Genomic DNA, 27,840 nt, shown 5'->3' with positions numbered 1-27,840 from the left:
CAGAGGGGACTTGTGTCTGCTTAAGGTCATACTGAATCCTTTGCCATATAAATCAAGAAATTAACCACAACCAGTGTGTTGCCCTGGGACAGGAAGGGGAGAGGTGGGGGGTTCTCTCACTGCCCAGCACATGACATGATCTTCTAACCATAGGTAATACTGACCACACGAACTCTTCTGCTGAAGCCATTTCCTGAGTAACAGAGCCCTTCCTCCTCCCTCCCTTTCTTGGTTCCTCCTTCCTATCTTCTTTCCTTTTAGTTTCCTTTTCTTTCCGCTCTTCCTCCATACCTCTTTTACTTTCTCACTTTTTAAAGTTTTTCCTTCCCTCTCTCCTTGCCTGCATGCTGGTCTCTCCCCTTTCTTCCTTCTTTCTCTGTCTTTCCACACTTCCACCCTTCCCTCCCTTCCTTCCTCCCTCTCCTCCTTCCTCTCTCTCTCTCAAATGTCTTCTCTCCTGACTCCCTTCCCGCATTCCTGCCTTCTTCCTCCCTTCCCTCTTCTGTGGACACTTCCTGAGCACTTACTTCCTCCTGCACTTGCTTAGGTGCTGCTGATGTGGTCACCTGAGGCCCTTGTCCTCTGGGAGCTCTTCCCACAGACAGACAAATTATGGGAGCGGGTGGGGTGAGCAGCTACCGTCCTTGATCTGGTGCTGGAGAGGGTGCCATCAAGGGAGGAAGGTTATTTGAATATGAAATGCTAACCTGAAAACTGTCAGTAGGGCAAGAGAATAATCGTTCTAGGTAGTGCAGAGACGAAAATATGTTCTTTTCTTCTCTTTATTTTTTTCACAACTATTGCATATTAAATAGTTGTGTTCATTTCTTTTGCAAAGATATTGGGATCTTTAGCTTGGGCATTTAGATGATGTCAACATATTCTAAATTAGCATTTTTCGGTGCTGGGGATGTGGCTCAGTGGCTCAGTGATAGAGCACCTGCCTGGCACGTGTGAGGCCTGGGTTCAATTCCTAGCACCCCAAAATAAATAAATACAAATAACATTTTTAGAACTTTATATTTGGGTTCTTATGACAAGAGTTTAAAAATAGCATATATAATATTTAAGTCATAAATATTATATACATTAAATATACATGTATAAATAAATACACATAAAATAAGACACAAGTAGACGAGGCAAGAAATGTAAAAAGAAAACATTGTTAGGAAAATAAAATAAAACTTACTGACTACATATCATGGGTCTTTCATGGATCTTGTATATTAATGGAAGTGGCTGGCAGATGTGGCTCCTAGCCTCCTTCATACCACATGGGAAACACAATCAGTTACAATAATCGCAAAATTTATAATAAAAATAGTCATAAAACAAAATCAAGCCAGGCTTTCTCCAACAGATATTCCTAAATGGACTGCCATAGAGTCTGCTGCCTTTGCTGCCCAGCGTCCATTTGTCCTTACTCTGATAATGAAATAAAATTTTCTTCTGAGGATTATCATCTACTCACCTCCAATCTATGCACTTATTGTGGATTTAGCTCCACGACCGCCCCCCAAGTTGAATATGCAATTAGGGATAGGATTCAGTGCATGGTGTTCCCTTGACCAAGGGCCTGTCTCGGAGTTGAGCACTTGAGTCAATCAGAGTCCATCAGACCCTTGGGGTTTCTGGAAAAGAAATTTTGGACTTGCAGGCAGAGGATGGGAGAACTGCAGCCGCTGCTGCCATTAGCAATCTGAAGAGCAGAGTGTTCCAGAGAAGGACGAAGATCAGGAGAGATGGAAGGAGAAAACTCCAACCTGAGGCCATCACTTGAAGCACACCCAGACTTTTTAATTCTGTGAGCCAATAATTTCCCATTTTGCTTTCAACTGCTAGTGCTGGATTATTTTATTTCATTTTATTTTATTTTTTAAATTTTTTAAATTTTTAAATTTTTTTTTTTACCTTAGCTAAAGGGAACTTGAAGTAATGTAATCCCAAATGGTGAAGGTGGTTTAGCCAAGAGTATGGATACGCTTCATATTCTTCAGACATTTCTCAACAAATGCTGTGTCTTGATACCAAGCTGTATAGCACAGTGAGAGTTTTCCAACAAAATTCTGAAGTGTGGGATGTACCCTGTCCCCAATTAAGAGATCGCGCATGTGCCTTGACAATCAATGAGAAGTTTCTAATGAAAGGTGAATTGGAACCAGCCTTCCAGCATTCAAATTCCTTTTCTGTCAATTAATAGTGATTTAAGTCTGGGACAAGTAACCTGACATTTCTTGACCTTGGTTTCCTTAACCAAGAAAGGGCGATTATTATATTATTGCCACAGAGTTGTTGTGAGGGCAGAATGAGTAAGTGCATTTCAATTAGAACAGTGCATGGCACAGAGTTAGCACTCAATAAATGTTCAGTGACCATTATTTTTGTTTTATTATCACATTCATGGAAACCTCGTGGTTAAGGTCAAGATTTTATATTACAATTAGTCCTCTAACACCCAGAAGAACTGATGATTCAGGTCCCAAAGTTCTGTCATAAATCATTTCGATAAATGCTACATGAGAACATCTGCAAAACCTGGATTTACTAATTGTGAATATGAACGCATGAGCAAGGCAGTTGTTGTCCTCTGAGAGCTCTTCCCACAGACAAATAGTGAAAGAAGGATGGATTTTAGTACGCTACTCTGTTTCAGTATATTACTATGTTGTGCAACCACCTCCATAATCTAATTCCAGATTATCTTCATCACCCCAAAAAAGAAACTACATTCCTGTTGGTAGTCAATACCAATTTCCTCCTCCTGCCATCCCCTAGAAATCACTAATCTACTTTCTAATTCTATGGATTTGTCTATTCTTGACATTTCTATCAATGGAACCATATATGTGGTCTCCATATCTAGCTTCTTTTACTTACTATGTTTTCAAGGTTCATCCAAGTTGTAGCATGTAAAAGTACTTTATTCCTTTGATGGTTAAATATTCCACTGTATGGAAATAATACATTTTGTTTACTCATTTATTGGTTTGTGGAAATCTGAGTCATTTCTACCTTTGAGCGTTACAACTAATGCTGTTGAGAGCATCAATAGATTACTTTTTGTGTGAATATGTATTTTGAATTTTCCCAGGCATATACCTAGGAAAGGAATCTCTTGCTCACATAATTATAGGTTTACAAAGGCCAAATGTTTTCTCTGATAAGCAGATACTGATCCATAGTGGGGCGGGTAGGGAAGAATGAAGGAACTTTGGATTGTGCAGAGGGAAAAGAGGGTAGGGGTGGGGTGGTGGGGATGAGAAGGATGGTAGAATGAGACAGACATTATTACTCTACATACATGTATGATTACACCACTGGTGTGACTCAGCACCATGTGCAGCCAGAGGAATGAGAAGTTATGCTCCATTTGGGTACAATGTGTCAAAATGCATTCTACTGTTATGTATAGACATAATATACATATATAATTAGAACAAACATTTTAAAAAGCAAAATAATAACAATAATAATTGTAGGTTAACTTTGTAAGGAACGGCATGACTGTTTCCCACAGTGGCTACCTCAGTTTACATTGCCGCTAGCAATGTATAAGAGTTCTAATTTCTCCACATCCTCACCAACATTTGTTATTTCATGTTTCACACTGTTTTGATAATGATACCCTCTCTGCTTCACTTGTGACAAGTATCCCCTAGTTCAAAAATCAAAATTTTATCCATCCCAGAGAATGCATTTCCAGTCTCAGAGCAAGCATCTACTTTGAGTAGGAAATAGGTGTGTCAAACTTTTTCTGAATGGAATTTCAACAAATTCTCTCGTTTTAGCCCTAGTTTTGTCCCCTTCTTTTGAAATTGCCCGGAGGCTTCAAATTGTTACAGTTCTGCAGTATAATTTGGGTTGTTTCTTGATTTTCTTTGTTGCCAACTTGGAATTCAACCCTCTCAGTTCTGTTAGACAGTTTACCATTTGTGAACCTTATTTCCAGCTTCTAAAATTTTATATTGTTGTTTCCTCTAACACCTCCTTATTCTTGATGTTTTTAAACAATATTTTTTTAGAAATCTACTTACTGTCTTTTTAATGGAGTTTCAGGAGGAAACCAATGTAAATTGTATGCCTGCTATGTTGATCCAGAAGTCCTCTTCCCTCTTCAAAGTTCACATCTAAGAAAAAGCAGTTCATGTTCAATGCATGTCACATATGGACAAATACAGCTCTGTGTGTGAATCCAAAGGTAAAATACATGTTCGTCCAGTGTCAGCTACAGCCACTCATTCTAAGAGAAATGTGGCATTTGTAAGGAAATGCCTCTGACGTCCAAGTTCACTGAGAACCTGGAGATTTTCAGATTCTAAGATTAACTCCTGGGATCTAACAGAGTAGCTTCTGGCTATATTAGCAGCTATTTCTACATTTTGTTCAAATCTTTTTTTTTTTTTTTTTTCCTTTTTATTTGTGACTGTATCTCTGCAAAGTCACCACTTGCAAGTGAACCATACATTTTGGTGTCAAATATGTTTTGGTTGCCACATTCAGTACAGCAAACAAGGATATGAGCTGGAGGAAGCAAAGAACTGGGTGAATCACTTGCCAAAAATAAAATTCACACAAGGTATCAAGAGTAAGTAAAATCAAACAGAAATAAATACGATTTCCTTTTCCCAAGAAACTTGCAGTCGGTCTTTCGACTCGCTTCAGCGAAGCTGACCAAGGGAAAGCAGGATGTCCCTGTCAGTCAAGTGAGGCGCTTTCAGCAGCAGAAACAAGCACAGGCAGTGCAGAAACAAGCCACCAGGGCGATTTGGTGGTACCCATGGGCCATTTTATTAAATGGGCGGTTGTCAAGGAAGAAAACATTCATTGCACACGTTGGCAATGCTCAGTTAAAGGGAGGATCAGCGAGGTCATCTAGGTCATGATGACACTGCACTAACTGGTCCTTTGTGCCTGAGCGTAGTGCGGATCAGAGAATAGAAAAGGCCCAGCTCCCAGGGCTGAGTGACAGCCCATCCCTTGTGTTTTGCCTCTTTTTGAAACAAAGCTGGTAACAAAGTTGTTTGTTTTTAATGTAGTACTGGTTGGGTCAGTAAAATACTGCTTCCCACATCTAGTTTTTTCCTAATACTTTTATGTAAAGATGATCCCGTAGATGCATGTATTAACCTATAAATTCCTAAATTGAAAAGGATAGTCCTCAGGAAAATCAGGAGAAGAAAATGTCGCAGGTACTCTTAAGCTCTCCTCTTGCTTTGCTGATCAATTTATTTCTTCAATCACTAAGTTAGTGGAGCTTTCTTTTCCCTTGATTGGAAATATTTTCATCGAATATCATGGGATATTTCTTGGAGGGAAGTGAGATTTCCAACTAATTGGAGTGAATATACCATATTACATAGAAAACAGGCTTGAATGGAATTAAGAACCATTGGCCTTGTTCCTATGTGATTTTTTTGGTGCTCTCAAGGGCACTGGGACCTGCAGTCCATTTTGGTGGAATTCTGGCTTCTAGGTGAGCCTGCCTGCAGGCTGGAATAGCTTAGTCACCTGACTTTCCTGTAACTTATTATTTTTGGCTTCATGAGGCAGCATTCATGCACAAGTGGTCCTTTCCCGTTTTCTGAAAGTTTTTTTGAGGCTCACTGATGATCTCTTTTCTTTCCCAGGTCCTCTGCATGAAGTGTGCACAAGTCGCAGGTCCTATCTGGGGTTTATATACAAATAATTAGGTTATAATTAGGAGTCCAATTTTGCTTTCACTTGTTTAAGATGACTTGGAGTTTAACTTTGTTTCTTGGTCTAGCAGGTGATGGCTCTCCCTTGAAACTAACTTAATAAGTTAGTTAGATGTGACCAGTTGGTATCATTTTTCATAATTATGGTAACAAAAACATTGTAAATTATCCTAGAATCAAACCCAATATAATGTCTACGGAAGGTCACTTTCATTATTTAAAACATTGGGTTGGTTATATTTAATTCAAAAAAGATGCTAGGAGTGAATAAATTCTATGTACTAAAACATCAGGTTACATACACTGCAATTTTTAGTGCCCCCAACACCAACCAGAAATTGTACTATCAGGTTTACATTTTCAGGCACCACAGTTGTTTATTCTTGGTTCTTGGGGGAGGAGGGGAGGAGCATCAGGAAGTTTCCATAGTGTACCTTGAGTTATTTAAATCCCTTTCACAGAATCCATTTCCTGTGCACTGAAAGCCCTGTGACATTTCCAGAGCTGCTATTTATTTTGGGATGCGAGGGGCGTTAAAATTCTTTGTGTTTCAACCACAACATTTATGAGTGGCATGAGACAAAGACTCTGGGCACGTTTTAAGTGGTCAGACAATCCCTACCGGAAGGAAACAGGTGATCGAATTACTGTAGGCCAGAGCAGCAAGTCTACCTGGGTTGGCCAGCCCAGGGGAAGATGCCAAGAGGAGACTTCTCTCCCCAGCGCATGCAGCCTAAAGGAGGGCACTTTTCTCTCTAGCTTCATTAACGCAAAGAGAGCACATCCCACATCACAGAAGGCCTTTGCTAATATAAAGCCGGGCCCTTTTACACAGAGAGGAATTCCTGCTCCTTAGACATCCAAGAAAAACACCTTGGGTTCATCAACTATCTCCTATGTATATTTCTTGTTGTTTTATCCACAAACCACCAAAGTATTTCCCTGAAACTCACTGATCTGTACAATACTCTTTACAATAGGAAGAGTTTAAGAATTGTTTTTTTCTTTACAAATGAAAAATAAAAGAAAGAAGTCATGTATCTAAGTTCATATACTAAGTTCCTAGAAACTCCTTCAACACATCAGACTCCAGTAAGAGGAAACTGATCAGCTTTCTTACATAACAAAATATTGTGAATCTAACTTAGGGTATAATGCAATAATGCAGTTAACTTAGTTCTTTCTTTGCATTTTTAAGGCCTCCTTGATTTTTAAATAAGGATTGCATTATATTTGATCCATCAATAATGGAATTTAAACCCCTGAAAGAGAGACACTGCTTTGTGTTTTGAACTCACAGGGTCTCAATTTTCCTAGGCCATCAAAAGTCATTCTATCCCCTTTGTGAAATTCTTATCCAGATTACAGCATGCAAAAATTAAAGAGATAATATTTAAGAAAGTAACTTCTAGATATCAATTACTTAATATTTATGGTTAAAGACATATATATAGACCTGAACTTATACAAGCATTTGATTTTCAACAAAGACAAATCCAACTGGAATTGAAACAAATGGTGCTAAAGTACCCGGATAAGGCACATGGAAAAATGAACTTCTACTACTAACTCACACCAAACACACAGGCATTTATTAGAGATGGATGATAGGCCTAAAAATAAAAGCTAAAACCATAAGAGTTTAGAGGAAAGTATAGTATCTCCATGGCCTGAGGATAAAATAAAGTTTCATAAGACAGGTCATAAAAAGCAATAGCACAAGAGAATATATACAGAAACATGCTTATGTGAGTGTGTGTTAGAGTTCATCAAAACTTAAAACTTCTTCCCGTCAAAAGATACCTTTAAGAAAATAGACAAGCCACACATGTAGAGAACATATTCACTAAAAATATTTCTGACAAAGGACTGATACCTAGAATTTATAAAGAATTCCCACAATAATAGAGAAACAATCTCTAAAAAGGGAACAAACAGGCTTAGGATGTGTCTCAGTGGTGGAGCACTTGCCTAGCAAGTGCAAGGCCCTGGGTTCAAATCCCCAGCACTGGGGGAGGAACAAAAGATTTAGACAGGTATTTCACAAAGAAGGTATTTGAGTGGCAATAAGCACCTGAAGTACTCAACATCATGAGTCCTCAGGGAAATGAAAACTAAGACCACAAAGAGATATCACTGAACACCTACGGCTAACATAAGAGACTTGATAACATCAAATGTTGGTAAGGATATAGAGCACCTAGAATTTCATACATTGTTCAGAGAAGTATAAAATAGTACACACTTTGGGGAAGAAGTCAGGCTTTTTGTTTTTAAGTTTGATACTGGGGATTGAACCCTGGGGCATTTTACTGCTAAGCCACATTCCCAGCCCCCCCCCCTTTTTTTAAATATATTTTGTAGTTGTTGATGGATCTTTGTTGTATTCATTTATTTATATGTAGTGCTGAGAATTGAGCCCAGTGAGCCTCACATATGGTAGGCAAGGGTTCTATGGCTGAGGCTTTTTTTTTTAATAAAATTAAATACATAACTATAACCTAGTAATTGTGATCCTACATATTACCCATGATAACATGTGTTCAAAAAGTGATTTGTATCAGAATGTTCATAGCACCTTTATTTGCAACAGCCTAAAACTGCAACTAGTTTATATGTTCATCAGTAGAAAAACGGATAGACAAACTGTGATAACTACAAGTCTAGACTATAACTAAAAGCCAAATAAGAGGTGAACCACTCATACAGGCAACAACAGGGATGAATCTTCAGAATAAGATTTTTAGTAGTGAAAACAGCCATGTACAAAATAATTCATACCATTTGATGCTACTTAGATAAATTATGGAACAGACAAAACTAATCTATGGAATAACAAGAAAAACTAGGAATAGGTATGAAGGAACTTTCTGGAGAGATGGTAATGTTCTGTATCTTGACAGATTGTTTCATTTACACAGACATAAGTAGTGTCCAAAGTCTGTGTGCACTTAGTACTTAGGCACTTTGTTGTATGTAAATTTTACATCACAAGAAAGAACTAAATATTAACCTCTAGCTAGATATATGCATGCTGAAGCCTTTAAAAGAAATTGTACTAATGCCTACAATTGATTATTTAAAATGTTAAAAAAAAAAAGGTGGATTAAAGGATGGATAGAAGGAAGGACAGAGGGAAAACAAGCAAATAAACCCAGTCAAGTGTTTAATGGTAGAATCTGGATGTTGGGTATACAATAGGGGCATTCTCTGTAAAACTCCTTCAACCTTGCTATATAGTTAACATTTCAAAAGAAAATGTAGGGAGGAAAGGATGTACATTTTTAAGAGAAAGGACTGGTTTTCTTTAGAAAACAGAACTGCCTTTTAATGAGGCTATTTAACAATAAATGGCTAATTTGTTCAGACCTACTTGTTTTAGTGTCTTCTAGTAATTGTACAGGGATAAGAAGATGGAGAGGAAAAGTTTTTAGGTCAAGTAAATTAAGAAATATTCACTGAGCATTTACTACCTGCCCACTGTGTATGGGATACAAAGACGCCCAAGACTTGGATCTTACCTGAAGGGTCCATGCTTTCCACTGGACAGTCAGGAAGAGAGGAGCAAAGGTCAGGCTCCTGCACAATAAGGCCTAAGGATAAGATCCCATGAGCTCAACAGCAGCCCTGGGAGCAGCTAGCCCCAGCCTGCGCCTCCCACAATGATCCTCTCTTCTCTCTTACCTACTTCTATCCAGACCCTTGGTTCTACTTGTAAGGCTCTCACCTGAGTCCCGTTGGAATATTCCGCCTCATTCCACAAGCCTCAGCACTAGGCCTTTCCTCAGGACCTTCTCCCTGACCCAGAGCAGACATAAGGTTCTTTGTTCCACAGCTTCCGAGTACAGTTGTGCTCCCCTTGAGAGCACTGACTCCGTTCCTAATTACATGGGCACCAGAGGGATCATTCAAGCAACATGTATCTCCGTTGACGTGCAATCTGCAAACTTTCATTTTCCTAATACTATTGTTTTTGCATTTCTTGCTTCATTAACTCATATCAATATTAAAAATAGCATTTTAAGGTTTTATGGATGTTCTCTTTCCCCAACGGTTTTAAAGCAGCTTATGAAAACATAATATAAAAGGTAGCACAGACAGGAAGAAAATATTTCACAAAGGGGGATCTGGGCAACCATGTCAAAGGTGCATTGAGGACGACCAAGCTAAGGAATGGGAAATCCCCACTCAATCAGACAGTGCAAAGCCACTTGTCACCTCCCTGGGTTATTCCAGTGCACAGAGAAAGGCAGGGAACCACAGGGCAGTGGGTTGAGAGGAAAACGGGCAGGTAGAGAGGTTCTGGTCATGAGGCTTGGTTGAAAAAGAAAAACATTTTCAAAATGTTCCCTAAGATGTCTTTGCTACATTTGTGTATTTTCCTAAATCTGAAAGAAACCAGTCCTTGAGATATGCTGCATCCAAGCAGAAAGATCATCCAAGGGACAATTCGTCCTTACTGGTATAAAACTTAAAGCCTCAAGAGGAAGATGAGGTTTTTTGTTAATAATATTGGCCCTAAAGACATCACTTTATAGTTTAACATTGGGTAAAATTTCCCAACACAGTTGGATTAAAAGAAAAGTATGGATTCCTAGCTTTGGGCCCTTCATATTGCCATCTTGGTTTCACAGGTGCAAAGTCTCTGCCCTGCAGCCCCGTTAACGCTATCTTTGTAATTCTCTCACATCTGTTCTTTTTTCTCCTTTCCCACGGTCTTTACAAAAAACCATTTGTTTTTAAGCCATTGAATGCATTGAAGTTCACATTTAAATGTCTTAACAGTTTTATCCAATAGAGGGCGCAAATTTCTTATGCGATATTGAACAGTCTTTCACAAAATTTGTTTTTCTAGTGTTGGAATTTCACGGTTGCTGTAAGTCAGTTCAGAAACATGTGGCACGTGTGTATGAACTCAGTCCTGTCCTATGGAAGGCTGGGTAAGGGCTCTTTGACCCCCGCCCCCGGTGCCGGGGATTGAACCCAGGGCCTTGTGCTTGCAAGGCAAGCACTCTACCAACTGACCTCTATCCCCAGCCCACAGCTCTTTGTTTCTTTAGAGCAGTTTCAGAGAAGAGCCAGGACACTTACTGAAGCAAAGACAGGAAGTTAAGGTTCTTCTATTTTGGGTAACCAAATCAAATTAGATAGAATGGTAAACTAAGCATTTAGTGGAAAAAAAAAATAAAACCAATTTGTTTACAGGCTTCTAATTTTAGGATGTATTTCCATTCTGCCAGATTAAAGGATGCCTAGCGAAGTAATACCGTTCAGACTCTGTGCGGGGTGGTTCACAGCTCATAGGTTTGGGGAGTTTGCGTGTGCGTTGCCACAGGGAAATTGTTCATATTTCAGTGGCTACCCAGTATGTACCCTTTCCCTGACCTGCAGAAAACAAAATGACTGGTGACTAGAGGGGATAATGTGGACTCCGATTTCAGCTGTTCCTTTAGCTTCAATGTCATCATGATTTGTATGCATTTGATTGAGGGAATGATATGACAGAGACGTGCTGAAGTCCTGTTGCGTTTCCTAAATGCAAGTTATGGAAATGGAAGGACTTACAAAGAGGAAGCCATTTTTTTTTCAATGATAATAATGTGTCTAAGTATCCTTCACTTGACAGAAGCTCACTTAGATAAATTCTGAAATGAAATACATAGATCAAGGCACAAATTCATTCCACAGAATGGCAGTTCCAAATCTGAAGGTCCTGTGCATTTATTAGCATATTCTTGCTTCTTTCTGTAACCAGCTTGGATTCCAAGGTCAGTCTCTCCATCTAGTGTACCTTCCTGCCCAGTACTTTGTCGGTACATGGTAACAATGAACACTTGTCCAGGGAAAACACACTATTATGATTGGCTTCTAGCCCTACAAATGAAACCAAGTGAGAGTAGAGGATCACTGAAACTTGAGCTGCTAATTGATTAGCAATGGCTGCTATTAACTAGCACCTGAATAACCACATCCTCCTGCGCAATGTACAAATAACAAGAAGACAGGATGAGCCTAGATTTATAGACCTTCCTTATGCATCTGTCTAAAATCACTTTGAAGAAGATGTGCATACATTTTTGATGGGAACCAACTTGACAGGAAGAACCAAGCATTATTTCCAGTTTTCATTTGGTTACAAATCTGTTCCTCGTTGCCAAATTACTTCTGTGAATTACCAATATGTACTCATACCCACTCTCCTTATACAACAGTGGAGGGCTGTCATTTGATTGAGCCCATTGATTTCACGAGTGCCTGGTCAGAACTTCCTTCATCACCATCCTGTGCCACCTCAAGGTCACCTCAAGGTGTGTGTTCAGCTGCAAATTCTCATGGTACATCTGTCACAGCGCCTTCCTTTCCTGACCATACAGAGGAACCTCATCTTTTCTAGGGCAGAACCTGAACCACATTTTTCCCCCTCAATTACTTGGACTCATGGATTCTTTTCCTTGTGCCCCCATACAGCGACTCTCTAGCCCCTCACTGCCCATTCCTGTAGGTCCACCAAGGAGACAATTTTTTAAAATACTGAAGTTGTTTGTTATATTTCTAAAACTTTCTGTTGCATTCCCAAGAAAAACAGATCAATCAACCACTAAAAGTGGGTGAGAACGGCTGTGTGAAAGTGAAGGGTACAAAGGAGCCAAAGCTATAGGGGTGTCTTAAAGAAGCACAGAATGGTTTGAAAGGCTTTCAACCTATTTTCCCATTCAGTGTTTCTGTTGTGGCATTTGGGAATAGCACGGTTTCAATACATCTCTGAAATGATCATTTTCCAACTGGTACATGACTTTAAATTCATTCATTGGTGTAAAGTACACATTCTGAAATCAATTAGCTACATTCATTGGTAGAAAACTTGCTATATTCCTTGGTGTAAAATTCACATTCTGAATAAATTTGCCTAGAACACAAGTCAGATTTTATAATAAAAATTTAAAATAGAGTCAATCAGAAACATGCAGCTAAAGAAAGCTGTTGCATTACTTAAAGGCATTTAAAGTGTATCAAAGCTGAAATCAGTAAATTAAAAAAAAAACTAATTACAAGATGACTATTTCTTTTTTATTAGGAGGGGATTACTGGGGATTGAACCCAGGGGTACTTAACTACTGAGCCACATCCCAGCCCTTTTTATTTATTTAATTTTTTGAGACAAGGTCTCACTAAGCTATTTAGGACTAGATTGCTGAGTCTGGCCTCAAACTTGTGATCCTCCTGAAGACGGCCTTATTTCTTATTGAAGCTGTATTTTCTATCTTTCTAGAATATTTTCATAAGGGCACTTGAACATTCTTTTCTTTTTATCTCTTTCTTTTTTCTTTCTTTTTTTTTTGAGAAAAGTTGTGGAAATAAGAAGATATTATTTTGAGCTTAAATGATTATTTTGGTTCTACAGAGAGCTGTGACACCTCATATTCAGCTTTCAAAGGATAATCCTGACCCTTTAACAAATATTTATCTCTAAGAACTATCTATCACTGAAATCTAAGAGGATATATATTAATTACAAGAGACTATTTTTAGTTGTTTACATAGCAAATACATATCCTGTGAAAATAGCAGCAAATAAAAAACAATAAGCAAAAATTATACACTGGCTGGTGGCTCTAACTGGGAAATGAGAAATGATGTTAAATTTTAAATTTGGTTGCCCTTGTTACCTGTAAAAATATGAGCAAGCCTGTATCCATAGTTTGCAAAATTGTGATAGTGAGGGAAGTTTTGTTAGGTGGGGAATATTGTTTTTTCCACTGACACCAACAATACCAATTTACTACTTTGTGAACCTTTGTTTTTATAAGACTGAAAGAAATATGAAATATTTTTCGAGTTTTGAGTTTTAGTGTTTGGCTCCTTTGGACATGTTAGATTTATTTTATTTTTTATTTTTTAGTTGTCAATGGACCTTTACTTGTTTATTTGTATGTGGTGCTGAGGATCAAACCCAGTGCCTCACACATGCTAGGGAAGTGCTCCACCACTGAGCTACATCCCCAACCCCCACACTTTAGATTTAATAAAGCTTGCCTACACCAATGGGCATAGAAAGTTCCTTGCAGTTGACAAGTGTGTGATTTGGAACACCGGGTGAATGGCCCCGTGGCCCCGTGGCCCAGGGCCCACACTGAGAAGTTAGCAGCTGTGCATGCTAAATCTGGCTCTGTCATTAACCTGCCGTGGGACCTTCTAAAAATTGCTTAATTCCAACCATGAAAATAAACACAGGCACCAATGCCCTAGAATAGATTTAAAGGAAATCAGGCCACATGCATAAAATGAAACAAACTCATTCTTCCTTCTGCTTTTCCTTCCCAACACTTGGAACAAGGAGAATTTGGAATGGGCAGGCTGTAGGTTACTTGTTTTTGCTTCTAAGGGACAAATATAAGCAAGTGAACACAAGTGGGAGAAAGTGGGGCAGCTGGGGCACCTAGGAGCGGAATTCAGGCGGACTTTGAGAACTAAAGCAATCTCTGGTTGGAGTGAGAAAGAGGTCTCTGTGACTGACTTTCCTGTGGGTGCGCACAGCCCCATCCCTTTCAGTCACTTCGGCTCTGCGGATGAGCCTCGGTTGCTCCTGGTTTTCTTTTCCTTTCTCTCCCCCATGCCTTCTTGTTTTTCCTCTGCTGGCACCAAAGGGGAGGAAGAACCAATTTTCTCCCCCTACATTTTTCATTTTCTCCCTCTGTTGTTTAACCAGCTAGAGTTTTTGAGGTTTCTTTCACAGCCCACTCATTTTTCTCCAACACTCACTTTTAAGACAAGAAAAATGGGCCCAAGAAAACGTAGATTAGCGAACAGGCAGTGACAGGGCAAGAGGTCAGGTCTTCTAAATGCCAGCCAGGGCTATTTTCATACATCGCAACCAAATTTAATGAATGAAAAAACCACACTCCCAAGACTGAATTGCCCATGTGATGTACAAGGTGTACCGGTGCAATTACAGGATATATTACATATCTAAAACTGGTATTCTGTGTTTGTTACTTTATAACCAGCTGGAGGATGTAACAGCCTTTAAATACCATTATCTCATGTATACGAGGATTATTTGATTTAGAATACAAATGCATGTACTTCCAAAGTCAAAGGGATTTTGAAGGACAGTCACAAGCGTGGTTTGTCTTTGGCCTGGTTGGGTCAGAAAAAAATCATATTGCATTGGAAATGTGTATACTGCACTTACTAAACAATGCAGTAGAGGCAGATGTCAAAGTCACAGTCATGGCCAAAAAAAAAAAAAGGGTCATGGTCAGTAAACAGCCACGTTCACAATCGTCCAGGATTAGGTAAAGCAAACACCTGTATGTGTGGGGATCTGAAATCCACCCTTTTGAAAAGTCTTCTACCTGGAAAATGAGTCATCCAGGACTTCCCGGGTGCTGAGGAAGAAAGGGTAGCACCATTTTGACAGGTGTCACTGAGGAGTATGCTACTGAGAGTTTAGCTTGGTTTTCTCTGAACCAATGAAGTACAAGTGACCCCAAAAGGTGAAATTCATTAGCTGTTGGGAAAAAGAGGACAACAAACTAACAACTTGAATCTGTGGGTGGAGTTACCATGTAGCTATTTCTGGTAGATTATAGGTAACAAAACAAATAGAAAAACATACTGCATCTTCCTAATTCATATTGTTTGATTCCAAACCATCTGTAGAAAATTCCTCAGGGATAAATACAGTATTTATACCTGTATATCCCAGGGGGCTTAAACAACAAAAGGAGTGATGACTTGAGAATTAATTTGATTATTTGAAGTATAAACTGATCATGTCAAATTCATAACGAGGTTATAATTTGAAAGAATTTCTTCATGTAAGATGATTATTTTTTAAAAGAACAAAGACTGAAAATTACATATATTTTTAAGAATTTATACTTAATGTTCTATTTGATATTTTAAGTCATTTATTCTTTTTAATTAACAAAACAGAATAGTTTATCAAACACCTATAATATTACCAGTTCTGTAATAGCCACGTTCTAATTTATTTGCTCCTTTCAGTTACATCTGGAAATTATCAGGGTGTTTTGGTTCTTTGTTTTTGGTTCTGGGCATTGAACCCAGTGGCCCTTCACAACTGAACAATATCCCCAGTCCCTTTTTACTTTTTGTTTTGAGACAGGGTCTCCAAGAGTTGCTGAGGTTAGCCTCAAACTTGTGATCCTCCTGCCTCAGCCTCCCAAGTCACTAGGATTACAGGTGCACACCACCAAGCCTGACTTACATCTGGAAATTAACATGAAATAATTCAGCATATAATTCTTTGTGTTTCTCCTATACAGCATATAAACTAGAAACTTGAGGAAAACAGAACATGCAGGTTTACTTAATTACATTTCTTTGGCTGCTTTATTTACTGTGTCAAAAAAATCACAAAATAGTGGGCTAGGGATATAGCTCAGTTGGCAGAGTGCTTGCCTTGCAAGCACTAAGGCCCTGGGTTCAATCCCCAGCACTGCAAAAAAAAAAAAAAAAAAAAAAAATTACAATATAATCTTTCATAAGAAGCTCTGATTCTGTGGGAGAAGCCAGGGATGGAATGGGCTGTGGTCATGTGTGGCCCTCAGGGTGGATACCCAGACTCCACTCCTCACATTGTATTCCCTGGGTGGGGTCCCAGCCACACAGAGGAAGGGGTACCTTCCAGGACAGCAAAAGGCTCTAATGTATTATTTCTCTCACCTTAAAAAAAAAAAAATGTTTTTCACAACCCAGTTTTGCCTTCCAGGTCCCAAGCCCCTTCTTTCGGGGCTTACTCTTCCATTTCTACCTGTCCCTCTCTTTTGTCACTGAACCTATTCCTACCCTCTCTACCTAAACAGCTTTCCTCAGGGCCGCCGAGGGCTTGCATAGTCTCTTCTTGCTGCAGTTGGTCATCTCACCAAGGCTGGACACCACAACTTCTTCCGTAATCCAGTCTCTTCACATGGTTTCCAGGGTTCTTGCCCTGGGATCTCGCCTGTGTCATGCTGTGCCTCCTCACTCTTCTGATCACTCCTCCTCATCTCCTTCTGCGAAATGGAGGAATACGTCAGGGCTTGGTCCCTGGGCCATCTCATTTCTGTCTACACTCAGCCCTGGATCTCAAATAGTCTCCTGACGTCACACACCACCGAATTACAGGTGGCCTTCAGAGGTACCTTTGTGGGTCAGTAGACTCAACTCCCTTCTCGGCATTTCCTTCTGATTGCCTACTGGGAATCTCACACTCCACAGGTTTAGAACAGAACTCCTGATGGCTGCCCTATACCTGCCCCTCCACAGGGTTCCTCATCTCAGTACATGACAGCTGCATCCTTCCAGGGGCAGAAGCTAAGACTCTGGGTGGGGTCTTCCTTGACTTGTCTCAGATGTCACTGTTTCTCAGCAAATCTTGTCAGCTCTGCCCTCAAAATACATCCAAATTTAAAACTGGACCTTTTTTAACCACCCAAACACCGCCAGCTGATCAGTAGCCATCCCCGCTCAGCCAGATGTTGAAGTAGCCTCCATCCTGCTTCTAGGCTGCTCCCTTCAGGTTGTCCTCAGAGTGGTGCTGAAACACATCAGTTGTCACTCTTCCCAAACCTCCAGTGTCTTCTCATCACACTTGGAGTAAAAGCCAAAAATGTTGCTGGGACTCTCAGGGCCCTGTGCGAGCTACACAAGCCTATGCCCCTGACACATCCCATGCACACACACACACAGACACACATGGACACACAGGGGCAGACAGACACATAGGCACAAGCACATGTAGGGATGCATAGTACATGCGGGCACACAGACATAGACATGTACGTACACGCACAGACATGCAGACACAGGCACAGACACCCATCGCCTCTCTGTCCTCATCTCCTACTCTCTCCATCCTTTCTGCTGCAGCCATGCGGACCTCCCCAGTGGTCTCTCCACTGATGTTGGGACAAGTTTAATGTGCTTCCCTCTCTGGGAATATTCTGTCTAAAGCTCTCCATGTGGTCAATGCACTCATTTTCTTTAAGTCTTACCACAAAGTAATCTTCCCAGAGAGGGGCCGGGCTTCCCTGGCCACCTAACTAACATTTTAAAAACACCCCCTTTATATCCCTCACAGTCGCCTGTCCTCACCAGCTATTTTCCTCTTCAGCATATGTGATCTATTATACCAAATCCTTACCTTGTTCTTTGTCTCCCCCAGGGGAATATAAGCCTCATTTGAGCGTGGGCTTCTTCTGTTTTGAGCACCATATCCACAGCGTGTGGAAAGAGCCCGGAGTTCCCGGTGTGCAACAAATGTATTCTGAATTGATTCAACAGTGACCAATGCAGTTCTAGAAATGAGAGCGAAAGAGAAACAAACTATAGTGTGAGCAAGTGCTCATGGAGACGAACCCCAACCATGGAGATGAACCCCAACCTCTTGCAACTCAAAGCATGCAAAGCACAGCTTTCACAGAACATTGTAATGAACTGTTTGTATGCTGTGTGATACACACACACATGCCCATACATACATACACACTTGAAGAAAAATATCCCAATCTGGGTGTGGTGGTGCATGCCTGTAATCCCAGCAATTTGGGAGACCCAGACAGAAAGATCATAGGTTCAAAGTCAGCCTCAGCAATTTAGTGAGATCCTGCCTGGAAATGTAGCTCAGTGGTTAAACACTCCTGGGTTCAATACCCCCATTAAAAAAAAAAAAATCCAGAGGAAAACCATGATATAATGAATCAGCAATACCTAGAACACTGTTAAAGAGAATATTAATTTCAATTCCCTTTACTGCAAAATCTAATCACACACTGAAATAAGGAAATTAGGTACTCTGTTCAAATACTTCTGATCATAAAAGCAATTTTCTAAAAACTAAGGATAAATTGAGTTACTTAAAGTTGTTTTAATTCATTTTTAATGTGTTCTTACACTCAGTAGATGTGGACTGAATACCGTACACAAACTACAAAGCCTTGTCTTGGTAGAGGGCAACTTCTTACCAAGCAGGGTAGACTCTAGAACTGAGCTGACTAATTTGAAACCCCAGCTGGGCACAGTGGCATATGCCTGTAGTCCCAGCAATTTGGCAGCCTGAGGTTGTGAGAGTTCAAAGCCAGCCTCAGCAGGTTAGTAAGACATTAAGCAACTCAGCAAGACCCTGTCTCTAAATAAAATATTTAAAAGGGGCTGGGGAGCTTGGGTTGTGGTTCAGTGGTAGACGGCTTGCCTAGCTTGTGTGAGGCACTGGGTTCAATTCTTAGCACCACATAAAAGTAAAATAAAGGTATTATGTCCATCTACAACTAAAAATATTTTTCAAAAAATAAAAAGGGCTGGGGATGTGGTTCAGTACCCCTGGGTTCAATCCCCAGTACCCCCCCCCAAAATATATATATATATATATACATATATATATATTGAAACCCCAGCCTTACCACCTTCTAGAGCAAGACAGCCTCATCTCTCCGCCCTCTGTGGTTTAGTTTCCTTCTCTGTACAGTGGGAAAGAAAATAGCACCTCTTCATAGGGCAGTTATGACATGAGCAAGGGCTTAGGATGGCGACTGGTACCTAAAAGATACCAATATCCATGGCTGTTAGATGAAAGTGAGGAAGTCTACACTTTGAAGAAAAGTCATAATTAATGATTTTCTTCTAGGTATGTTTTTGTAAGACCATGCATTTTTGACCCTGAAAGAATTAACTAAATTTCTGAAAAATTTCCCCATGAAGCGAGGCACGTGGTACACTGGGACTCCTGAATAGTTTGGAATAAGCTTTGTTCCAACTCCACTGAGGAGCAGGGACAGGTGAAAGGCTCTCCCTCTGGGAATGGGCAATACCAGTGGGCTTACTGCCCCTTCCACCTAAAAATGGGGGCTTGGGGGCTGTAAAGCTAACTCTCCACTTTCCTAATGTCCTTCACCCACCTCTGACTTCCCACCTCTGAATTCTTTTTGTTTTACCCCCTTTTTCCCTCCTTACACTCTGTTACACTTCTGTCTTGTACTTGCTCAGCCTTTTGAATTCCTCTCCTCTGCCTCTCATCCTTTAGAACCCCACCCCCACCCCCCACCCTGTCCCACCTGCCTCCCTGGTCTGATCTCCCTGCTCCTGCTTCCTGCTTTCCCTCCCTCTGCCCTCGCCCTTGGCACCAACCTCCCCTTTGTTAGCAGTTGACTAAACGCTTTCTGCCTTTTTATTTGAATATCTGCTTCACAGTTCATCCAAATTTACTTACTGCAAGCAGGTCTAACTCTGATCGATAACCCTTTTATGGAAAACTGAATTTTAAAACTTTAAGAAAGACCTAGGGCAATGAAAAGCATGAGTCAACTGAATGATATCCATTATTTACTGAGCATCCAACATGTTCCAAACCTTTACATGCATTGCCTCTAATCCTCACGGTAACTTTAAAGGAGCCATTTCTATTCCTGCTTTATAGTTGAAGAAGTGATGTCAAGCAAGTTAGGTGGACTGCGCCAGTCTACGCAAAGCTAGGATTTTCTCTCATGTCCACTGTCCGCCCCCTCTCCACGACTTCACCTTCTTTCATAAAGAGACTGAACTTCCTTGCTTTAGTATGTTTCTAATTTTATTAAAAATGAAAATAAGCCAGGCCCAGTGGGGCATTCCTATAATCTCAAAGACTTGGGAGGCTGTGACAGGAGGATTGTAAGCTTAAGGCCAGCCTCAGCAATTTAGTGAAGCCTTAAGAAAATTAGACCCTGTTGCAAAATAAAAAATTAAAAAGGACAGGGGCAGTGGCACATGCCTGGAGGCTGAGGCAGGAGGATCAAGAGTTCAAAGCCCGTCTCAACAACTTAGCAAGGCCCTACGCAACTTGGCAAGACTGTGTCTAAATAAAATATTATAAAGTGCTGGGGATGTGGCTCAGTGGTTAAGCACCCCTAGGTACAATCCCCAGTACCAAAAAACAAACAACAAAAAAAATTAAAAAGGGTTGGGGATACAGTTCAATGGTAAAGTGCCCCTGGGTTCAATCCCCAGTACCAAGTGGGGAAAAGTGAAATAAGACTATATGTACAAATGATTCAGATATTTTCTCCACGCACCCCTATAGACACACCCTCTTCTAATACAGCTGAGGAGGGAGACAGTGGGTAGAAAATAGAGGAGTAAGGACATGAAAGGGAAATGCTTGCTTCTCTCCCTGTTGCTTCGGTCTGCTAATGATTACCTTTATTAGGAGTCACAGACTCAGAGACACAAAATCACTCCCTTGTACAAATGAGGAAGCTGTAACTCAGAGAAATAAAATGACGTCCCCAAAACATAAAGCTTTACTTACTGTCCCAACCTGGGTGAGTAGCCTGAATGTTCTTCAAGTGTTCATGACCAACAAAATGCACCAAGCCGTCCAGAAGCCCTGGAGGTTTCTGGCATCCCCAGGTGAGAGCCATTCCAGGCTGGCAGGGTACTGACCAAGACCCTTATGAGCGAGGGGGCCCGAATCTTAGCCCTCCAGGGGCTCAAGAGGAGCCTAGATGATCCTAAGTCAGCTCAGAATTGGGAATGAGTGTGTTCCAAATGAATGAAGGAAAATAAATCCACAAAGGAAATGGCACCAACTTGTAATGGGCCCGTGGAAACATTCTAATACAGGACAGTTTCAGAGGTTGACAAATGACAAAATAAGGCAACTGTATATTTATAATTTGCAAAAAAAGCATGTAAAGATACACATTTATATATAAACAGCGATGCAATGATAAAGAGTGTTTATTTCCTACTATCAGTCTGTCTTCATGCTAAGTAGATTATAAATATCATAGATTCCATGTACAGCATTCAGAAACTGAGAGTGTTATAGAAAATGGAAGGAAGGAAGGAAGGAGAGCACAGATATGCTCTTTTAATATCTCAGTGTTGGTCTTAATGTCTTCTTCACCATGGTGTAACATTCCTTGGCTCCTGGGCAGTTGTTTTTTTAGTTAATGCCATAATTACCAGGACTTCAGTTTCTTCCCACCTGATTAGCAGCTTGCCACCTCGCTGGAATCTAGGAAGGAGCTAATGTATACTGAAACCAAATTTGATGCTTAGAAAATCCTTGAACTGTTGAAATGCACACCTGTGCTGTTTGGCAGGTGAACTGAATCTCAAGTAAAGAATTTCTGCAAATCTCCTGTCCAGTTGGCTAAACTGGTTTTCATTCCTAATGAACGACTCTGGGGCGGGGGATTCCTCTATTTTTCCTTAACAATCACAATCATGCCAGAGAAGTAACTTTCCAATCCTAAGGTGTCAAAAGTGGAAAGGATAATATATTTCAGGGCATTATGTATCATCAGGTAAAATTTTCAAATTTGTAGATCAATTAGTTTTTCATAGTGGAAAAAAATCTACAAGTTTTTGTAAAGATCAAGTTATTGTTAAGATATTACTTTGATTAATTTAGAGAAAGCAGCTTTCTTAATGTGATCACGTTTATATATAAATACAGAATAGTCTGTTATGGATAGTTATATAAAAATTTCAGTGAGCTGAATCCTAAAGAAAACAAGGAAGCATTTACCAGTTGAAAGGTACTCTCTGTAAATCGACTTGCAGATTAACTGCAAAGATTATTTGGGACCACATAATCTTAAAGTGAAACAAACCATTTATTACTTCTTTTTAAAAATCTTTTCTATTTGGTCTATTTTGTTTTATGGATATTCTTATGTTGGGTTATGTGGTACTCTATAATGTCTTTAGGGTTCTTCTGGATAAATTGGTTTGAAAAGGTTAAGATATAAGACATTCTAAAATAAATGTTTGATTCATTACATAATATTCTTTAGCTGTAAAAGAAAGTTAATATTTTTCATTCTTTGGTCAGGCACATATGCACTATAAAATGTAACTTTTGCAGTAAATAGGCAATACATTCTAGGGAAGAAAAAGAAAAAAGAGTTTACATTGTCCAACCTCATAGAAAGGACAAAAGATTAAAGAAAATTAACCACACCCACAGGCATGACAACCCTGGTCTGTTAGGCTGGCCAAGGAACCAATAGCGCTGCCATCCAGGTCTTAATTTATGAATTGCTTATGTATTTCCAATTTAAACTGAAATCATGTTACAATCTCAGTAGTAATGGAATAGTTTTACAAGTTCTCAACTGGGATCGCTCCATAATGCACAACATACTGTTATGCTAAGTTACTGTTTATAGACATGTAAATATATGAACTTCAACCAGTCAGAGCTGTAGTTATTAGCCTGGCTCTGCATTGGAAGCTTTGGGAACACAGTTACTAGGGCTGCCCAGAGATATTGGCATCCTTGTTGTGGTGATACCACAGGGTGGTGAAGTGTTTGGGTTCTTTCTTAGTGTTCCAAGTTGGAATTCAAAATTTGTTTCCTCTGGAAACTATTGTTGCAGTGATGGTCTAGGCTTATGGATTTTTAAAAACACAATGGTAGAACTACATTAGATGTTAGACTTTTGGAGTCAGGTCTAAAATACCAAACCATTTGTTACAGTTCTTTACTTTTAAACACTGTGGCTTTGAACTTAGCCAGGCTCTCAGCAACTTAGTGAGACCTTGTCTCAAAATAAAAAATAAAACACAGGGTGGGAATGTGCCTCAGTGGTTGAATGTCCTGGTTCAATCCCTGGTACCAAATAAAAACAGCAAGAACAATGAAAAACCAATCTGCCTTTGGATCCAAACTGTGGAATTTATAATCAACCAGTCAATAAGTCAGAAACTGCCTGAGTCCTAAAGGTCACGATATTGAACTTTTTTTTTTTTTCAGTCAAAAGTAAAGCAGGGTTCTTGTCTAGTAACAACAAGAAATCATTAACAAATTAGTGAGCACCTACCACAAACAAGATACAGCAAACAAAGAGACATGTCAAACAAAGCCAAAAAATAAGGTACAAACTTTGTGCAACATTTAATTTTAGGCAACTCCACATGGAATGTGTCAGCTAATGATTTATATTTTCCAAATAGCAAACTGGATCAGAAATAGATGGTTCAGGGCTGAGGCTGTAGCTCAGTGGCAGAGCACTTGCCTAGCATGTGTGAGGCACTGGGTTTGATCCTTAGCACCACATAGAAATGAACAAATAAAGGCATGCTGTCCATCTACAACTACAAATTTTTTTAAAAAATAGATGGTTCAGAAAGAAATATGGCACAGAAGTAATAGTGGAAATGTGCCGGAGGGCAGGAAGTCATAGGATAAAAGCACTTTATGGCAAATCACACAAAAGAAGAGAAGACAGTTGCTACTTAAAGGTGATTGGTTTGAATATCTGGGAAGATAACCAGGAAATGGTTAGGAACGTGTTTCCCAAACTTTGTTTCTAAGTTTAACCCACTAGTGAACCCAAAGCCATACATGGGGACAAGCTGAGACCAAGAGCAGAAACATAGGGAAACCACCTCCCACCAAGCAAACCATTTCCACCCTCATTCCCATGCACACAGCCAGGAGACAGTCAAGCACACGGCCACCTACCTGTTGCCACAGCCACAAGAGTTGGTCTCATTATGTGTGGCCTCAGAGCTCAGATTGTGGCATCTGGGTCAAAGTTAAACAAGGACAGATTTGGGCTCAATATAAAGGAAAGTTTTCTAAAGGGCTGCCAACACAAAACGAAATAGAATGAAAACCTTGCCATGTGCTAAACAATTGGCCCTGACGTGTCAGAGCAAGGTCTGAAAATTATTCTAGAAATAGGATAACTGTATTGAGTGGAGCATGTCCCAATAGTCACCCACGGTCCTTCCAAACCAGTTTTTGAGGATTGTATCCCATAGTCACCCGGTCACCTTTAATTTTATTCTGCATCCATTTGGCTTTAAAGGGAAGGGGGCACACACAGAAAAAGGGGGCAGTTAAATTCTTCACCATGAACCAAAGTATCCCTGTAAAGATTGTGAAACAGAGCATTAGGAATTAGTTTCTTGCAGCAGACTGATTTATAGGTTTTAGACCTTTGGTTACTTTTGGCAAGAAGTGAATCTTAAAAGGTCATACCAAGAACTGCAAGAACTTTAAGTGGACAAATAATAGCCCGTAATAAAGCGAGTGTCTTTGTTCTTTGATTTATGCCCAGATTCGTGACCTCATGGGCTGGAAGTACACCCTGATTTTTATGTTTGCCTTGGGAGCAGTGAAAGAATGAAGGAATGAAGGAATGAATGAGTCTATTTTTCGATTAGGCGCCAAAGTTGGAGATGGTTAGAAAAAGTCAAGATACAGAGCAAACTGACTCCACTGTGACAAAGCCACCACTTCAGAGAACTGACAACTCTGGGAGGCTGGAAGGGGGATACGGGGACAACTTTAGTGCATGCCTACGTGGAATGCGTGCCTTAGCAGGGGTGCGTCACAACTGCAGCTGCAATGTTCAGTATCAAGATTAAAGCCACGCTCCCTGGAGTCCGTGCTACCCATCTGCTGCCACCCTGAATTTAGGCCTGAGCCACGCAAGCACTTCTTTATAATGACTTTCCGCATTCCACCGGACCAAAAAAGAACTGCAGAATTTTCAGGGCAAGGCCAGTTTCAGGGCCTGAACCGGCACAGGGATCCCTCCCTGACGAGCCAAACGGGGTCACCCAAACAAGCGTGGCATGCAGACCTTTAGAGTTCAGCAAACCGAGGCTGCGTTACCTTACCGTGTCCTTTCAGGGCACGCAAAAGGCTTTTCTGCTCTGCTTTTACAAGGTGCCCAGGAAGCCGAGCTACATGCCACGGGTAGGGTGGATCGGAGGTGACGGAGTGGGGGGGTCGCCGCAGGTTGTCCACATCTGGCTGCCAGTCTTTTTTCCTGCACAACTCTAACCACAGAGTCATTTTCCGCAGCAACCCGGGCCGGAGATTCAGGGACAGGGGCGCGCAGACCAGCTCTCCTCCCGACAGCGGGCGGCGGGCCAGCTGGCTGACGAAAACCCGGGTGCCCACCGCAGAAGCGCCTCTGCGCCCCTGCGGACGCGCCCTCGCACTCGACCGACCGCGCAGCCTGGTGCGGGGCCGCGCGCGCCCTCTAGCGCCGGGTCCGTGCAGAGGCGGCGGCGGCGGGTCGGGGCGGAGGCGGCTGCTGGAGGCGGAGTCGCAGGGCCGGGCGCACGGGGGTCGCGGCGCGGAGTGGGAGTGCGAGAGCCGGCGCGAGCGCGGCTGCATCCTGCGGCATGGCGAGCACCGCCTCGGAGATCATCGCCTTCATGGTCTCCATCTCCGGCTGGGTCCTGGTGTCCTCCACGCTGCCCACCGACTACTGGAAGGTGTCCACCATCGACGGCACGGTTATCACCACCGCCACCTATTGGGCCAACCTGTGGAAGACTTGCGTTACCGACTCCACGGGCGTCTCCAACTGCAAGGACTTCCCCTCCATGCTGGCGCTGGACGGTCTGCATCCCCTCGCCCCGGCTGCGCTCCTCGCTGGCCAGCCTCCGCGCGCGCTCTTGGCCCCACCGCCCTTAGAACCCCGGGGCCGACTCCTAAGAGACCCGGCCTGCTCTGCCCCTAGGATCCGAGGGAGCGGGGAGGATCAGCCGACCCTGGGGTGACCGTCCTGTGGGGGCGCCTTCTGAGCCCAAAACCCCAGGAGAGGGACACGCAGACAAGCTCCAGTGGGGCGCCTCAGCCGTCAGGGTGCCGGAGCTTTTTGGTCCTAAGAGTTGCGGACACGACTCTCCCTGCGTTTCCCCTTCCCCCCAACTGTTAGGGCGCGGAGTTCACAGGGTTTTCTTCTCTCCCACAAAAAAACTGGGTTCTGATTTTAAAGGTTTCACTGAAAGGCAAGAATGCTTGTCCAGAGCCCCCTTTGGCTCCTTTTCGCTGGTTCTCTTAAAAGTAAGCAAAGTGAAAAAAAGGGAACATATTGCAGGTTCTTGTTTCCCTTACAGTCGCTTCTACAAACTTCTCTGCATAGGCTTTAACGCTTCCAAGTTTGGGGAAGACAAATAGCACTTGCCAGTGCCCTGATGAAGCACTGGCCGAGGGTGGGGAATGGTGGCCCGCGGGAATCTTGTGCTGGGAACCAAGTGTGTGGGCGTTGCGGTCTTCCTCGCGTTCTCCCTGAGCGGATGTTCACCCACGTTGCGTTGGTTAGCCAGGCTGTGTACTGCGTTGCATTGAACCCGCAGGTAAATGGACACAGAAAACCGGTTCTGTTTAGTTTCCAGCGAGCAGTTGATGCCTTGCTGACACAATGCTCAAGTTCTGACTCCTTTCTTCCAGTCACTTTAGCAAGTGACTGCATGGCTCCTGGCAGAAACTTAGGGACTGTCATTTGTGTTATTTCTAGATTTGAGGCGTTTTCCTTTATTCCTATGCTTGCAGTTTTTATTTGCATAGCTGGGTAAATAAAAGAAGATTCGATTCCCCTAAGACAGTGCTTGCCATGAAAAGCAAACTGTTGCTCAGCCCAGTATTTGATAGAACCTGGTATAAGAGAATACGTGTCTGGTTTTAGAAGGGTGGCACCTGGGTCTGTCCTGTTGTGTAAAATAAGTAGCCGGAACACTGTTTATTCCCTAGCATTACGGTTGAATTTCCTGTGATTTGCAGAGCACACATCCAGGTAGATGAACAGGCAGGCTCTTGTTTCAGTGGTTTACACTGGTGAACATGGGATTGACAGTTACTGTCCTGGGAGCATTCTTCTGTTTGTAATTCCATTGTTGTCCAAGATAGCAGGCCAACTAGGTAGCTTCCTTGTATGGGACAGTTGGGGAACAAGGGAGAGGGAAAGAGAAGCAAATGCCCTGAAGATTATTAACTGCAGGATGGTGGAGTTTCCCCTTCTGTGTCTGTGTGAGGGAAGGTATTCCCTGATTTGGGGCAGGTAGGGTGGTGAGGAGGCAGAAGGGCATAGTCCTTCATCATCAGGTCCAAGAGGTAGTTGAGAGTGGAGCAGATGAGTGATACTCATAGGCGACCCAGCCTGCAAAATGACTTTCCAGTGTGCTCGTGTGAGTAGAAAATGGCCTATAAAAGCGTAAATATGTTCTGCAGTGTTTTAAAATTTATAACATGTCTTTCCAAGAAGGAAATGATACTTTTTAACTGCCGCATAGTATTCATTAGTCTGGATAAACTGGTTTATTTAACCATTTACCCATTGTGGACTTTGGAGCCTTTCCAACTTTACTGAAATTCTTTATATTCACCTCTTTGTGTGCATATGCAGTG

General features: G+C 41.5%; 1 protein-coding gene across 3 annotated transcripts in view; it reads left to right on the top strand.

Moving 5' to 3' along the window:
- Positions 1-27,840, top strand: part of Cldn10 (claudin 10) — a 103,837-nt gene that overhangs the window by 57,056 nt on the left and 18,941 nt on the right. The window contains exon 1 of one of the 3 annotated variants that reach the window (XM_047552407.1): positions 25,169-25,398. The exons of 1 other annotated variant lie outside the window; for it this stretch is intronic. In XM_047552407.1, coding sequence (XP_047408363.1) covers positions 25,275-25,398 — 124 coding nt within the window. In that variant the 5' untranslated portion in view covers positions 25,169-25,274. Of the gene's footprint in view, positions 1-25,168; positions 26,053-27,840 lie in introns of those variants that run through there. One more of the 3 variants, XM_047552405.1, reaches the window with a different exon arrangement.

Source organism: Sciurus carolinensis, chromosome 5, assembly GCF_902686445.1.
Source record: "Sciurus carolinensis chromosome 5, mSciCar1.2, whole genome shotgun sequence".
In the NCBI taxonomy this organism is placed as follows: domain Eukaryota; kingdom Metazoa; phylum Chordata; class Mammalia; order Rodentia; family Sciuridae; genus Sciurus; species Sciurus carolinensis.
This window is presented reverse-complemented; position numbering and strand designations above follow the sequence as displayed.